This window comes from Sebastes fasciatus, chromosome 19 (genome assembly GCF_043250625.1).
Source record: "Sebastes fasciatus isolate fSebFas1 chromosome 19, fSebFas1.pri, whole genome shotgun sequence".
NCBI classification, from domain to species: domain Eukaryota; kingdom Metazoa; phylum Chordata; class Actinopteri; order Perciformes; family Sebastidae; genus Sebastes; species Sebastes fasciatus.
Window position 1 is genome coordinate 8,806,869 of NC_133813.1, and position 17,108 is coordinate 8,823,976.

Sequence of the window (17,108 nt, forward strand, 5' to 3'; positions counted from 1 at the left end):
TTGAAGAGTATCAAACCCCTAAAGTTTGCCGTCGTGGTTCGGACTACGGAGCCTCTGTGTTGTTTCATAGATATAGACGCAACTCAGCCCGTTCCGCGCAACGTGATTGGTTGATGCCTTCATTCACGGTGCGAAAGCTCAGAAAAATCGACCTTGTTTTTCGGCACGTATATCTGAGTCGAGTGTTAAAGTGTTCATAAAAAACGAAATTGACGCGCTAACGGCCTTAAGGCCTTTATACATCAGGGGCCGATTTTTCTGTGCGATTAATTCACACAATTATCAATATATTATCGAATATTACACGGCGAAAAAACTTTTTTTTCAGAACATGGTAGATTTTTTGGAGCTTTTGCGCCGCAAATAAAGGCATCAACCGATCATGTTGTGCGAAATAAGATGAGTTGCGCCTATATATATGAAACAACACGGAGACTCCGAAGTCTGAACCAAGACAGCAAACTTTATTACTCCTTTCAACCTTGACAAAGACACCGCAGATCAGAATCCACTCCTTCCGTTCTTACCTTTCACAATAAAAGCCCTACACATATAATATTCGCAGGCGAGTATTTCCCATTTTCATGTCGTTTATTCGCCACGCCCCCCCCGTATGTTAAGGCCTAAGAACAGAGAAACAGCATCTATCTATCATCCAGATGCCTCAGAGAACAGTGTATAAATCAACAGTAGCCTCCATCATTAAAACAGCACTACACAGCGAGGACTTCCCCATCATAACAAGTTGTAATCCTGCTATTTATGAGTGAGGATAAAAGTGGCAGCGGAGGGGAGAGAATGTACTGCCGAGCAGATTTACTGTCCAGAAGAACAGCCTGCATTATTGATCCCGCAGTCATACCCACATTTCTGTTCTCACTCCTTCAATGGGTCCATTTCTCAGTCACAGTCTCTGTGTCCTCTCTGTGGCGTGGCAAACCTTTAGGAATGTGTTTTTTACCAAATAGTCCCAGGAATAGAGAAGCTGACTTCACGCAAATACATCGGAATCAGAAAATATATTGGCCGATAACTAATTGTAGCACAGAAATGTCAAAGATATATTTGAACAAATCCACGCACGGCATAACCAAACATAGGTTGTCCAACAGAGTAAGTTGAAAAATATATATATCATATATCAGGATCAACCTCAAAAGTACAATATTGGTCAGGCTCTACTCAGGAACTAAAGTGTAGGATTCAAAGACCCTCTGAGACCCGCAACTGACTTTACTGTCTTTCAAAGGCTCTACTAGGTTCAGCTTTAGGGCTAGAGTGAAGCTAAAGATAAAATATGAAACTAAAAAAACCTAAGGAATCAATTGGTACCAACCGGCTCATACTAGCTTGTTGGGAAGGAGGCTAAATAACGCTCCAAAGTTGGAATACATTTTAGCGAGGAAAAACTGGCATGGCCATTTTTAAAGGGGTCTCTTGACCTCTGACCTCAAGATATGTGAATAACAATGAGTTCTATGGGTACCAACGAGTCTCCCCTTTAAAGACATGCCTACCAACAGGATGTGAACATCTGTCTCCTGTTTCGAAGTCAGATTCTTGACTCGTACATCCCCTACGACCACAAAAATTGATGTTTTCCAGACAGAAAATGAAGCAAATGTTCTCCTGTCATTTGCACCAATTTGATATCTGCCCCAAAAAGCCAACGTACCAACTGTGCGTTAGCTGTAAGCCAGCTAGCGGCAGACCGTGCATGTAGGACTGTTCAGCTCAACCTCTGACTGATCTCAAAACTCACCAGAAACTCCAGTTCTTTCTCTTCCTTGCCTCCTTTCTCTCTCCTTTTCCCTCTCGGCTCTGCACATTTATGAAGCAGACTCGTAAAGGATGAGGTGAGAATTTTACCCTCAAGCCACGGACACACCTTTGCATCTAATCACAATATTGACATGAAACTTCTATGTAAACATGGAGCAGGTTAAAGTCATGATGACTGTTATTCTGGTTCGGCTACAATGAGTTTGAATTATAGCAGCGGCAACTCCCAAAAGCTTGCAGCATTTAGACATTTTGCATAAACGCTGCTCCACAGTTGAACACCATTTGTTGAACATTCTGAGTGTGTTATTCTGTGTCTCTACGGTTGTCATCCTAAATCTTTTAAATCCTCTCTCTCTCACCGCCTCTCCTGCTTATCCGGCTGTGAATTATCCGAACTGACTGGCTGAACTGAGCGAGACACTTGAGATCAAATCGTTAACCTGAATGTGTCACACCATCTCCACCCTCACACTTACATTCAACCACTACGGGGAGCTTAAAACAATACACGTACATGGTCGGACTGCAAGTCCATTATCAATTTGTTTTGTTTTCAATTTGTGTATTTATCATGTATCACTGCAGAGTGCATTGAGCTTTAACCAATCAAAATCTTGTAAAATGATTGGAAAAAGGCATTTTGAGTTTCGTCAGTCACTACGGATATGAGTGAGTTACACTGACGATGACACATAAAAATAGTAAGAATTTCATGGATGTTCAACCCCTAAATCTTAAAGGCTCTGATGTGTTCACCAGCTAGTCGTCTGTCTGTAGTGTACGGCGGGTTTATCAGAGCTTTTTCACTGAAAACACTGAGAATGCTTAAGAGAGCGCTGAGAATTAACCAAAACTGAAATGATGCAGCCGTAAAACCAAAACAATGAGCCGAAAGACGCTATAAATCTCTCCAGAGCTGAGGGGAACTGCAGCATGGCAGAATTCTCATTGTTCATCACTACGGGCAGCCTCTTTCACATCACAAGTGTACATCGTTTTCTGATATTATCGGCAGGAAAAGTTAGGTTCGTTCACAAAAACTACTTTGTTAAGGGTAGAGAAAATTCGTGATCAAATCAATGTTGGTAGAAGACAGGTTGTGAACATCTGCCTCCTGTGTCAAAGTCAGATTCTTGACTCGTCCATCCCCTACGACCACCCAACAGGCTTTGAGGTGTAACGTCACAAAAATCGATATTTTCCAGACAGAAAATGAAGCAAATTTTCTCATGCCACTCTCCTTTTAGCTCCGTTTTGGTCTCCACCAACTCCTGAGTCAAATATCAGGCCTTTAAGCTCTTAAAGGCTCCGATATGTTCACCAGCTAGTCTCTAACTGTGTCTGTCTGCTGCTTGGTGCTGAGCAAGTACTGTACGATGGGTTTATAGGACTGAAAATGCTGATGAGAGCGATGGGAATTAACCAAAACTGACATGTTGCAGCCATAAAATCAAAACAATGAGCTGAAAGATGCTATAAATAAAGTGTGAGTTGAAAATGCCAGACATGATTTAGTGCTGAAAAGTGCTCCAACCTGGTCCTCCTGGCTTCAACGGGCCACTGAGCTTTAACTCAACCAGATTACTGCTGCCAAGAAACATTTCTATCACTAAAACTCAATTCAAAAAGCACACACACACACACCACGCTTGACTTGTAGAGGAGTGTTACTGCAGTCAGGCCCTCGCTATCAGGTGGCAAATCTTATCTATCATTAATCATCTTAGGAAGGTTGGATCCTGCTGTTTCTGGTCAATACACTGCAGGTGGGTGGCAGGAGGAGAGAGAGGCGGTGACAGAGACAGAGAAAGACAGAGAGCGAGAAGAAAAGGGCATACTGGTTAGGGAGAGCCGTCCCAGAGTTAAAAGGTCACCGAGAATCATCACAGCAACACACCCAGCTGTAATTCTCTCCGGATAAACCGTAAAAAATACAACTGGATTTTCAGGGATTACCATGGAAACTGATGATACACTTCATGAAAACTAAACGACAATGGCAAGAAAGGTCTACAGGCCCGAACGTGTGCAAATAGTTTGACTGTGACTCCAGATTATTGCTATCTCAGTCAGATTGCTATCATTCAGGGGTCCTCTGCAGGAAGATGAGGTGGAGAGGGGTGGAAGAAGAGGAGGGTTTTTTCCAAAACAGAAAAGAATGATTTTCTGTTGCACAAAATTCTGTTGATTTTATTCAAAACTATGCTTTTTCCCCGTGTCTTCTTGTTTTACCCAAAGACTGTATATAAGAAGTGGACATAGCCACCACAACGTCACCCATTGGTTTGTGGACTACTGTTTCGAAGCCTCGAGTTTGGCATTCAGGCCGTCAACATCTTGTTTTTTTGGAGCCAGAAGTTATTTGGACGAGAGAGTGGAGCTGAGGAGGGATACGCATTTCTACAGCTCTATCCTGATTGACAGGTCAACGTGGTAGCAGCTTGTCAATCACAAGGTAGCCATGACCTAAAACACACCGTGCTTTATGGTCTATTTGTCTCTAAATGGGACCATAATTCACTAAATGAACATCATGCTGTATTGAAGAAGACTTGAAACTAGCAATTGAGACCATAAACTCATGTTTCCAATGTTTACTGAGGTAATAAATCAAGTGAGAAGGAGGCTTTTTGAGCTACCTCTGGGTCTGAAAAGTGAAGCCAATGCGGAAGTGCCTTAAACTTAAACAGGATGTAGTCACACATGTATACTAACTTCGCCAAGTCCGTCTCTAGCTCTCCCACCAGCTCTGTTCTCTTTATACATCCATGGTCAGCTCCATCGGGGCCGTTTGAATGCATTTAACATAAATGTCAGTATATGGGTGCTCTACAGTTGTAGCGTCGGCCGATTTGACCACGGAGATGAGAGTGACGGCTGGCTTGACCGCATGTTACCGCAATACGATAACGTTTCCTGTCCATGACAGAGTTAGCATGCAGCTTTAGCCGTGATGTCTAGCTCTGCTTTTCCTGGCAATGTGTGAAACCCAAAGTGTTTCTATACTTTACTGGATGTGTAGTGTTTACCACGCTGGATTTAAAATGTGAGGGTGTAGGTCGTATCCACACAGACCCTCCGCTGTTTCTGCTTAGTCGTTTCGGATCGCTGCGGTTTGTTCTGGTTGACGGATACGGAACGGATATGATGTCACGTTACTCTGACTACAACAATAAAAGCGGTAACTACCTTCTACCTCCGTATAAACTCAAATGAAGCAAATATATTGATTCTGGCATTTAAAAAATCAATTTCAAAATCGTAAAAAAAAATACCTAGGTGAATTTTTTTTCCCCACCACTAGAGTACACATTGCTCTGCTTCAAACAAGACCAAAAGGTTGGGGACCGGTGCACTAAAGGGCTGATCTGAACAGTCAGTAGTTCATATTATGATAAATCTGACAGGAGATGAACGCAGCATCAGGCAAAGCTGCTTTAGGGTGACGTGGAACATGAGAGTAACAGAAAAACACTTAACTAATCTTTTTATGAAATCTCAACAAATGAATAGCGATTTTGAAGAAGCCGAGGCCTTCGGTGTATAATAATACCAGCACAGATAACAACCCCACGAGCCAAATGTAATCTGTAATTTCCATTATGAGTCCATCAGCGAAGAATCAACGTGGATTGATACCGGAGACGTGAAACAATAAAGCTGCCAGCAGCTCGAGGGACGGCGAGTGCATTACCAAACCAATAAAGACTGCTCCCACTAATTACCTCTGCTCCTTCCATCTTTGTTTACAAACTGATTTATGAGTCAACAAATACCGTGAGTCTGCCTATGGGACGAAGAGAGAGACACTCATTACTGTCACAGTAGCAGGGGAGCTTCTCATCGGCGTGTATCTGAAATATTATCTCTCACTCAGGGAAACACCTGGATGAACAGGTTACAGGGAATTTAAAAAGATCTCATATAGATATAACGTTCAGCCTACAGACTGAGTACATGTGTACACTCTAGGGGTTTAACCAAATACACATACGTAATTCAGACATGTATGGATAAGGGGCTCTGAACAGGTACAAGAAACAATATTGGTCCCTCACATCACTGCTAGTATAGTCAAAGCAGCAGCACTTTTCATAATGCAATGTAAACCAGAAGGCTACTATGGAGGAATCCCCCTTATTTGCATAATGAGGCAGGAATGCATAAAGAAATGTAAAAAAAAAAAAGAGATACAAGAGAAGAAAGAAAGAAAAGGGGGAAATAAATAAGGGGTGAAATGCAAAGGGAAAATCGTGCAGAATTAAAGAAATAAATGCAAAATAAATACACACATTTAAAAATAAATATTTTAAAAAATGCAAAAATAAATATTTTTAAAATTAATAAAAAATAATTGCAAAAATAAATAGATTTAAAAAATAATAAAGATTAATATATAAATAAATAAAAGGGAAAATTAAACAGAAGAGTAAATAAATAAGGGAATTAATACAAAGATAAATAAATAAAGGAGCAAATTAAAACAGAAATATCAATTTATGTCACATTTTATCAATTAATTAATGGCGACATTTATTTTTTAAATAATTTTTGCTGCATTTAATGACATTTATTTAATTATCGAGTAATTTATTTATTTATGATTTTGGCAGGTTCCGTCCTCCAAAGGCTACAGGTTAAATGCTCTGAGGCGTATTCATTCAGCAATGTTCATCCTCTATAACTTTTCATCAGTTTCCATCTGATTAGTTGTGCAGTGCGGTATAAATAAAGCCTGACTGATGTTCTACAGGTGTTATTTTTCACCTCATGATCAGATATTGAAGCCTGACACCTTGACAAAAGAGAGAAACTAAGGAGTTGAAGTTAGGGACCATCTCAAACGTGCATACTAATTGCTTTCCATGCTTCAAATTCTTTCCAGGCATTTTTGTCAATATCCTTAATTTTTTTTAATAGACATTTCAAACTAAATAGATTTTCATCTGGACCCTCCACTACATGTGCAATCCACTTTAAAAAAACAAACAAAATCAAATTGCAATAGGACCCCAAGAGACATTATGGCCATTTCATAGACACTTCAGACCAACTTCCCATTCATCTGGACCTCCTATCATTCTAGATAATCAGAGACACTGAAAATAACCTGATATTTTCAGGTGGAATTTCATTTCATTCTCACTGTGCAATATCATTTTACACTTGTGCAACTTTGTTAATAGTGTGTTTATTGTCAATACTGTATACACTGCTCCTATTTGTATACTTCCTTCTATTTAAATGGTTCATATTTTGTTACACTTTGTTTAGCTCTTTTTTACTTTGTTAAGCTGATGCATCTTGTTTTTTGCACTATCCCCTTTGCTGCTGTACACTGCAAATGTCCCCACTGTGGGACTAATAAAGGAATATCTGATCTTATCTTATCTTATCTTATCTTATATGCTGTAACATTAAGATTTCACTTCATTGGAACTAAAGGGTCCAAACCAACTAAAAGTAACCAGTGTCAACATATACTTTTGAAATTCAAGTCTACTCAACACCTCATTTCTTATTATGAATTTCCATTCTCTCACTCCAACCCAAAGTCTTTGCCAGGTGAAGCACCGTGTCACATACACACACGTGCATGCACACACACCCACACAGTACACAGTAGCCTATGCAGTCATTTGCCTAAACACCACACAGCGGTGCAGCAGCTTTTGCATGTGCAGCAGCTGATAGAGGACTGATGGTTGTGGAGGCTGCAGACACTTTGCTCCTCCAGCAGCAGCATCAGATCCTCCAGCAGCAGCAGCTCTGCACCGGGGCTATGACTCATACTACCGATGCTGGTGTAACGACAAGTAACCTAAACACGGAAACGCACCAATAAACAACAACAAAACACGCATATGCAGCATGCGCGATGGTGCAGGATGCTCCAGAGACATTTCTGCATCTTCTCTTTTGGCACTTACCTTTTTCTTTTGACGTTATAGAAACAAACTCAGATGGTCCTCGCAGGTGTCTGCTGCTGCTGCTGCTGCTGGCTGGCCACTTCGTCTCCTCCTCCTCCTCCGAGACGTCGCATCTCTCCACACAGTCCTGATGGAGAAGAGGGGGAATCCGCGCAGAGAGCACCAGAACGTGGCCACCTGAGGGAGCTCGGTCGGTGTGATGACGGCCCGGTGTGGAGGAGTGTTTGGTGGTTTGGTGGTGGTGCAGCCTTGAGGAGTGCTGGAGAGTATTACCTCTGAGAGAGTGCAACGAGTCTGATGGATGTCGCTCTGCTTCCTCGAGGGGTGGAGGGTTGACGCTCCTGCTGCATTCAGGGACTCCTCAGAAACTGGGATTTCTCATCAAACAGGGGCTTCCCTTATGGAGCTTCCATGTGCTTCTCATGATTTAAACCTGCAGTAGGCAGAATATTTTTGGCATCATTGTGCAAAAATTCCATAATAACCTTTCAGCATATTGTAATTCAAGTGGTCTGAGAGAAAAACAGACTTCTGCACCTCCTCATGGCTATTATTATTATTATTATATATATTTGTATTTTAATAAAAATAAAAATAAAACAAACATAAAAATTATAATTAGAAAAACAAAACAATCGGGAATAAATTTGAAATTTCTAAACTTTTTGTGAAAAACAAAAATTTTTAGTATGTCCAAAAATTTCATGAAAAAAAGTAATTACATAGCATGTCGAAAAGTTTCCTGGAAAAAAAGACAATATAATATGTTGAGACATTTTGTGAAAAAAGTAATTTCATAGTATGTCGAAAAATTTCCTGGAAAAAAAGTCAAAGTATGGTGTGTTGAAAAATTTCATGAAAAAAATTAATTGAATAATATGTCAAAAAAATGTCTTGAAATAAAGTCAAAGTATAGTATGTCAAAACAATTCATGAAAAAAATTAATTGTATATGTCGAATTTTTAAAAAAAAAAATCAAAGTATAATATGTCAAAAAACTTTAGTATATTAAAGTATAGTATTTTGAAATTTTTATGAAAAAAAGTCATACTATATTGTATATCAAAACATTTCATAAAAAAAGTCATAGTATAGCATGTCGAAATATATGTCGATATATATATATATATATATATATATATATATATATATATATATATATATATTTGTATTTTAATAGTTTATTTCAAAAGTTCAATACAGAAAATTCATAAACATGTTCAGATTTTTCATTACAATTCTGTAAGTATATTTTTTACAATATAAAAATAAAATAAATGATACACCAAATAAAATGTAAGGAAAGGAAAAGATGAATAAAAATAAAACAAACCTAAAATTATAATAAAAAAATAAAAAAATCGGGCAGTCAGGCTTTAAAAAAAATCTAGCCCGTAATGGAAGACTTTGACCAATCACAGGTCATTTCAGAGAGAGCGTTCCTGTTGAGCGTTCCTGTTGGCTGTGCTCCGGCTGGTGGGCGGTACTTGGTATTTTCTCAGCAGATCACAACATGGCTGCCGGGTCACAAAAGATCAGCTCTGATTGGTTGTTTTCCTCCGGTCTGTGAAATCCTGCAGATGCCAATAGGAGCCCCGGAGGACACAGAAGCACATGATTTTTTTCATATTACCTGTCTCATGCTGTACTGTCCGGATACAGCGACCGTTTTATAAAAATAACTTTTTTTAAAATCATATTTTCTCCAATTCTACGCACTGCAGCTTTAATGCTGAATAAAAGTCGAGTTTTTTGTCACAAACAATTTTATCCTGAGCACAAAATGTCCCAAAATAAATAATACATTTGGTACAATCGTTATGAAAATATATAAATAACGGCGAAAGACAAATCATTTTTTTATCCTGTTTGAATTATGACATGAATCACACATATGATGTTTGTCAATTTAAAAGATAATTAGTATCATTTAGTTTTGTGCCAAAACCGCTCAGTGAACTAGCTACTCAGTGGATTTTTTATTTTTTTGCAAACAGGTTTTATTTAAAAATAAAACACCAAATATATATCATAAATTGAAATTAACATAATTTGGTCAAGCAGTCTTGCTTTCAGCATCACCTGCATTTTTACATTTATCCATAAGTGTTCAGATCAAGAGTTGTAGAATTTTCACAACCTATAAAAATCATGGACCTCCTTAAAGCTGCACTCACTGATTTATTTTTTATTGATTGATTATTGAAAATTCACACTTCACCATAGTTAGAAGCCACCAAAGCTGATAATTCTTGCAGCACATGAAGGCAGCATCGTGTGTGTAACCTAAAAAGATGTGAGCCCGCAGGGTCCTAGCGCCTACATTTTACTTCCCCATTCACTGTGGCCTAAATGTTCAACAGGTGGAAACACAAACAATCCTTGAACTGATATTTTGAGAACGTAAAAAGCAGAAAATATGAGAAATTAAATGGAAAAGACAGAGATGATGTCATTGCATGCTGCAGCAGATAAAAGGATGCTTCACTCCACAGTGAAGCTGTGATGCTGATTGCAATAAATCACACAGTATTATATTTCACTGCAAATCAAACATAGATATTAAAACTGGTTCAACTCAGTCATGAACAGCTAAATTAATTCAATACTGTGAATTAGCTGATCACATATGCTGATGTGTGATGTATGGATCCATGCATTATGAAAATATCAAAGGCCTTCATGTTTTGTTTTTTCTCATATTGTCATCAAATATAAAAAATATCCACCAAATTGAGGTTTAATTGCAAGTTTACACTGAAACAAAGTAGGACATAAACAACAAGAAGAGATCAATTAAAAAACATGATCCAAAGATAACTCTACAAAGACCCCATCACTGGAAATAGGTTGCTAGGAAACAGCTTCATTTCCTGTCACTGCTTGATATTAGCAAACATTGTAACCGGAAATAACCTCGGACCCATTTTGACAGGTTATATTTTGTAAAGCACACTGATCAGCGACCCAGGCATGTTATGCATGAATGAATGAATGAATGAATTATCTCACAATATTTTTTGTACAGAGACAAACCACCGTAATTATGATTCTACCCATCGGAAGCTGACTGACTAACACTAGGGCTGTCCCGATATAGCGGTATTGGCGATAACCATGATATCTTATCAGGGCTGTCAAAGTTAATGCATTAACGCAATTTGCAATTTACTGACAACGTATGAAACTAGAAAACCTGAGGAATCCATTGGTACCAAACATGTCATATAGCTTGACGCGAAGGAGGCTAAATAACACTCTAACCTAACGTAAAATTTTGACGAGGAAAAACTTGCATGGCCATTTTCAAAGGGGTCCCTTGACCTCTGACCTCAAGATATGTGAATGAAAATGGGTTCTATGGGTATCCACGAGTCTCCTCTTTATAGACACACCCACTTTATCATAATCACATGCAGTTTTGGGGCAAGTCATAGTCAAGTCAGCACTCTGACACACTGACAGCTGTTGTTGCCTGTTGGGCTGCAGTTTGTTATGTCATGATTTGATCATATTTTTATGCTAAATGCAGTACCTGTGAGGGTTTCTGGACAATATTTGTCATTGTTTTGTGTTGTTAATTGATTTCCAATAATAAATATGTACATACATTTGCATAAAGCAAGCATATTTGTCCACTCCCATGTTGATAAGAGTATTAAATACTTGACAAATCTCCCTTTAAAGGAACATTTTGAACAGATAAGAAATGTGCGATTCATTTGCGATTAATATTTAAATCAATTGACAGCCCTAGTAGGAACCAATGGGCTTGGAGTTGAGAGTCACAGACAGGGTAGAGAAGCCAGAAAATACTGAGAGGCTGAGACTTACACATTGTTGATTTTTGCCTTTCGTGGGTTTGGTTGACGATAATAATTAAAAAAAAGAATAACACCAGCCTTTTTTAAAGCATTTGTTGTGTTGTTTATTGTGTATTGAGTGTATAACTACTGCCTGTTTCTATAGCATCTAAACTACCATCTAATACTGTTTTCTTTCACAAGTGTCTAATACTTTTCATTTGGAACCATACCTACTTAGTGGGCTCCAGTTAATCTTTCAATCAAATCTTACTGGCAGCATCTTAGTCGTCATGGATACCAAGCGCCTCTGCAAACATGCGAGGTGCCAAAGCAAAGGCTCCATCAACTCCTGAATACACGTACACACATCTTTCTAGCGAGCTTATCGTCACTATTCGTTGACATAAAGTGTAAACGTGTAGGTCTGTGCTGTACGTGTGTGTAATCGTGTGTTTGTGTGTAATCAGTGGTGTATAGTGGAGGGTGTGTGCATATACCCACCTATCAGTTAAAAAGCAATTGGAATATATAGGAGAGTATACCCACTTCCTCCTGCCTTAACCAGTAACACATCTACCTACTTTAGTAGTAGTACACACGCCTCATCAAGGACCACTACACTACTGTGTGTGTGATGTCGGCATGCTTGACTGAATTCACATTTGATCATGCATGTGCTGATGTCAAGTCGCGTTCAGGATCAAAGTTTTACCACCACAACCTGTTGCCATGGAGACATGAGAGTAGATTCAGCGTGTCATGTTTCTGCGGTCTAATTATTCAGGAAACATAGAGACTGTCGTATCAGGGCCTCAATAAAAAAAGATACTGATCAAAAGAACTTGAAAAACTACAAATATAGATGACAAGAGTACAGAATATTTTCTTTTATATATTTTGTAAACACTAAGGTTACAACTTCTGTCACCACAGACCCTGAATGCAACATCCAGCTTCACCTCACAACATATTTTCATGGCAATTACTTCACATGATCTGACTGTTATAGCTCAGCCCTGCTTTAGTATATAGCTGAAAGATTATGGAATGCCAGTAGTTTAGCTCTAATGGTATCTTTGTATGAAGTTTGTTGATCTTTATCCATCGTTGGAGCACAATAGTCTTTTTTAGAATAAATTGCATTAAACAATTAACAATACAAGACAACCTGAAGACACATAAAAGCCATGTAAAAACTGAGCTGCAAAGACAAAGCAATGAACTTAAAGGGGAACTACACCCATTTTTTAATTCATAAATGTTCTTCCTATGGTCTAAAACAGTCCAAAAATATTAGTAAACATAAACAACTCTCTCCCAAATCCCAAAACTAGAGTGCTAAAACTGAAATCGGTGATTTCATAGGGTATAAAGTGTGGAGCTGCTCCATAGACAATGAATTGGGAGAGATGTTCTAGATGAGGAGCACCCAGGGGGATGTTCTGAGTACATGGGAACATTTTCTGTTTCACAACTACAATAGAATAAAATAAAGAATTTAGGTTTAAAAAAGAAAACAATCTGTCTGTGGGTCCACAAAATCAGTCTCCCGTTCATTGTCTATGGAGCAGCTCCACACTTTATTATTATGACAACACACGTTTGAGACTTACTTCTCTGGTTTCTGGCTTTGAGAGAGAGTAGCTTGTGTTCACAAAGATTGGTTGAACTCCCCTAGTCCATGGAAACAACATATTGTAGTTCTTAATTTAGGTGGTATTCCCCTTGAGGAAAACAGGCGAGGACGATAACTGGCAGGCCAAGGGGGACACCTGGTGGTGAAACACAGACATGACAAAGAAGCCCAACCAAACTGAGGGTCCAGGAGTGGAGACTAATGGTTGAAAATAGCCTTTCCCTTTTGCTGACAGGCTGCAAAGAAGACGCCTTCCATAAAACACAAAACAAAGTGGGATGTGGTGCTCTCTGATTGGTCCGTCAGCATCCTGTGTAACAGATCTTTGCACTCTAATAAGTAAATCATTCACTAAAGCAAAAACAACAAAGACACATTTTATTGGACGATGTGTATGAATGGAGTAACTCGATTTTCAGAACCCATTCAGTTGCATTCTGCTATAGACCTACATAAAGTATAATATACATTTTACCAACTCAAAACACAGTAAATGATAAGAGGATATAGCCTACAGTAAGAAAAATGTGTTATGCTGAACCAAGTTTATGTCCCATACTCTTCACTTCATGTAAACAGAAATGCTGCCTCAGAGAAACGGCTCCTCTTGCTGGAATGAATCCAAGCGTAATAACCCCTCCCTCCTCTTCCTGCTGTCCGACACAGCCAGTCCCATTCAGTCCAGATATTTCCTGCTTCCTGCCTCTATCACAGATCTGCCAGTGTACAGATGAGTGTAACCAGCACGTTGTAAAGTGAAGCCACATTCACTGTAGATCAGCGAGCAAACAGGAAGAAAGGAAACTAACCTTTGGTTTGGATCAGTTCTCAGTTTTTTTCTTGTATGAGAAAGTGAAACTATTTCACATTCACTGTCCCTTCGAGGTGAAATGGCGCAGCAACAAAATCTGATGGATCGGAAAAAACTTTGCTGTTCCATTTGTCTGGATCTACTGAAGGAGCCAGTGACTATTCCCTGTGGTCACAGCTACTGTATGAGCTGTATTAGAAGCCACTGGGATGAAGAGGATCAGAAGAGAATCTACAGCTGTCCTCAGTGCAGACAGACCTTTGGACCGAGGCCTGTTCTGGTGAAAAACACCATGTTGGCAGATTTGGTGGAGGAACTGAAGAAGACAGGACTCCAAGCTGCTCCTGATGATCACTGCTATGCCGGACCTGGAGATGTGGCCTGTGATTTCTGCACTGGGAGGAAGCTGAAAGCTTTCAAGTCCTGTCTGCAGTGTCTGGTCTCTTACTGTGAGCAGCACCTCCAGCCTCACTATGAATCCCCCGCCTTTGAAAAACACAAGCTGGTCGACCCCTCCAAGAAGCTTCAGGAGAACATCTGCACTCGTCACAATGAGGTGATGAAGATTTTCTGCCGTACTGATCAGCAGTGTATCTGTATTCTGTGCTCCATGGATGAACATAAAGGCCACAACACAGTCTTAGCCTCAACAGAAAGGACCGAGAGGCAGGGAGAGCTCGGAACGAGCCGACAAAAGATCCAGCAGAGAATCCAGGACAGAGAGAAAGATGTGAAGGTGCTCCAGCAGGAGGTGGATGCTATCAATCGCTCCGCTGATAAAGCAGTGAGGAACAGTGAGAAGATGTTCACTCAGCTGGTCCGTCTTAGCAAGAAAAGAAGCTCCGATGTGAAGCAGCAGGTCAGATCCCGGCAGAAAACTGAAGTGAGTCGGGCTCTAAAGCTTCAGGAGAAGCTGCAGCAGGAGATCTCCGAACTAAGGAGGAAAGACACTGAGCTGGAGCAGCTCTCACACACCGAGGACCACACCCAGTTTCTACAGAACTACCCCTCTCTGTCGTGTCTTAGTGAATCTACAGACCCATCCAGCATCAGTATCCGCCCTCTGCAATACTTTGAGGATGTGACGGCGGCTGTGTCAGAGACCAGAGATAAGCTACAGGATGCTCTGAGTGATGTGTGGACCAAGATCTCAGAGCCTGAAGTAGATGTTTTACTGCCACAACCAGAGCCCGAGACCAGAACTGAACTCTTACAGTATTCATGTCAAATCACGCTGGATCCAAACACAGCAAACGCACGGCTGTTGTTATCTGAGGGGAACAGAAAAGCAACAGTGACGAGTGAAAAACAGTTGTATTCAAGTCATCGAGACAGATTTACTGACATGTTTCAGGTCCTGAGCAGAGAGAGTCTGAGCGGACGTCATTACTGGGAGGTGGAGAGGAGCGGGTATGAAGTTTCAGTAGCGGTCACGTACAAGGATATCAGCAGAACGGGATATGAGAGCGGTTTTGGAAATGATGACAAGTGTTGGGCGTTAGAGTGTTTCAACAACAGTTACGCGTTCAGACATAAAAGTATTAGCACTATAACCTCAGGTCCTCGTTCCTCCAGAGTAGGAGTGTACCTGGATCACAGTGCAGGTATTCTGTGTTTCTACAGCGTCTCTGAAACCATGACTCTCCTCCACAGAGTCCAGACCACATTCACTCAGCCGCTCTATCAGGGACTCGCCGTTTTTGCTTCCTATGGTAACGGATCTGCTGCTGAGTTCTCTAAGCTTGAGTAGAAAGAAGTTAGAAGGCTGACTATGTAATAGACCCCTTTTCTGTTAGTAATCATGCTGATATATTTTGTGAGCGGAGCGTTAATTGGCGGCAGAAATTGTTGGCTTGTTATTTTAACAATGGCTGAAGGAAAATACTCTCAATATGTACAACACAAAAAGGGTCTATTTATTATTTGAGTCAGGAACTATAAGGCAGAATTGTATAACCATTACCTAACCATAAAGCCATGCAAATACATCTTTCAACAGACATTATTATAGTTTTGGCTCATGAGGAGTTTTGCAATGTTTACTGCAGCTGCTCTTTTTTCCTTTGGGAAGCCAAAATAAGGCACATTTTGGATTTAATGGGTTAAAACAATCAGGTTGCTCTTTCTCTGCTATATTTGCTTATGAACTGTGTAATGTATATTTTTATTATGAAGAAAGAAAAAAATCACCATATGATTTGCATTTACAGTCAGTCATGACACAGATGTGATTTATTCCAGTGTTTGCAGAAACTCACTATACTCCAATCAATGGAGGTTCAGAGTTGCTGTCTTTCTAATAAATTAATGTTAATACATTCCAAAAGAATTAGCCTCAGGTACAAAATATGTTGAGCTCATTGCACTATATATATATATATATATATAAGTATTTTTGTTTGTTTACAGTTGCACAGTAATTAAAATTGCACCCTTACTAATAGTGTTCCTTTATTTTATGTGAACAATTGCACTTTCACTGTTGATTGAAGAAATATTTTCTTGATTTTGTTTTGATATAAACCTGATTTATGATCATTGTGTATGAATATGATGAAAAGCACTTTGCAAATAAAATTAATATTGTCAGTTTGGCGTCCTTGACTATGATGTTCACTATTGGATTGCTGACTGACAATCGTGAGTTCCAAGTTTTGTTGGTACTTTACTTGAGTACTTATTGTATATTTTAATTACTTTATAGGCCTACCTCTACTTCACTGCATTCAGAGGCAAATATATATATTTTAAACATTTATCTGTCAGCTGTAGATTTTACATACAAAACAGTATAAGTATGTTATACAACAACAGTTGTTGAATTGACTTCAACATTAAAGAATCTTCCTTTTAACCTTTTGCTTATCATTATTATTTCTTTCTAAAGATTTATCTGACAGCTGTTGATTTTACATACAAAATATAAGTATGTTTTACAACAACAACAACAACAACAGTTGTTGAATTGACTACAACATAAAAAAAATTACATTTAAACCCATTGCTTTATCATTATAATTATTATTATTACTGTTTAAACATTTATTTGACGGCTGTAGATTTTACATACAAACAAATTGATATATATTTTAACCCTTCGCTTTATCCTGACTATAATAATTATTGTTATTATTAATAA

At 39.1% G+C, this 17,108-nt stretch overlaps 2 protein-coding genes across 2 annotated transcripts in view; one reads left to right on the forward strand and one right to left on the reverse strand.

Moving 5' to 3' along the window:
* The window catches only part of rab27b (RAB27B, member RAS oncogene family), a 46,905-nt gene extending 39,048 nt beyond the window's left edge, over window positions 1-7,857 (reverse strand). The window contains exon 1 of the mRNA XM_074617659.1: window positions 7,716-7,857. The gene's annotated coding sequence lies outside the window, so the exon portion shown is untranslated. The remainder of the gene's footprint in view (window positions 1-7,715) is intronic.
* A 5,672-nt stretch (window positions 7,858-13,529) lies between these two features.
* On the forward strand, window positions 13,530-16,555 carry LOC141756975 (E3 ubiquitin/ISG15 ligase TRIM25-like). Its single transcript, XM_074617098.1, has one exon. It carries the CDS (start codon window positions 14,049-14,051, stop codon window positions 15,717-15,719), a length of 1,671 nt encoding a protein of 556 aa, XP_074473199.1. The 5' UTR covers window positions 13,530-14,048; the 3' UTR covers window positions 15,720-16,555.
* The last annotated feature ends 553 nt before the right edge of the window (window positions 16,556-17,108 follow it).

Bases quoted from the DNA above. Each gene is read 5' to 3' on its own strand.
- LOC141756975 (XM_074617098.1), top strand. From the start codon at position 14,049: ATGGCGCAGCAACAAAATCTGATGGATCGGAAAAAACTTTGCTGTTCC.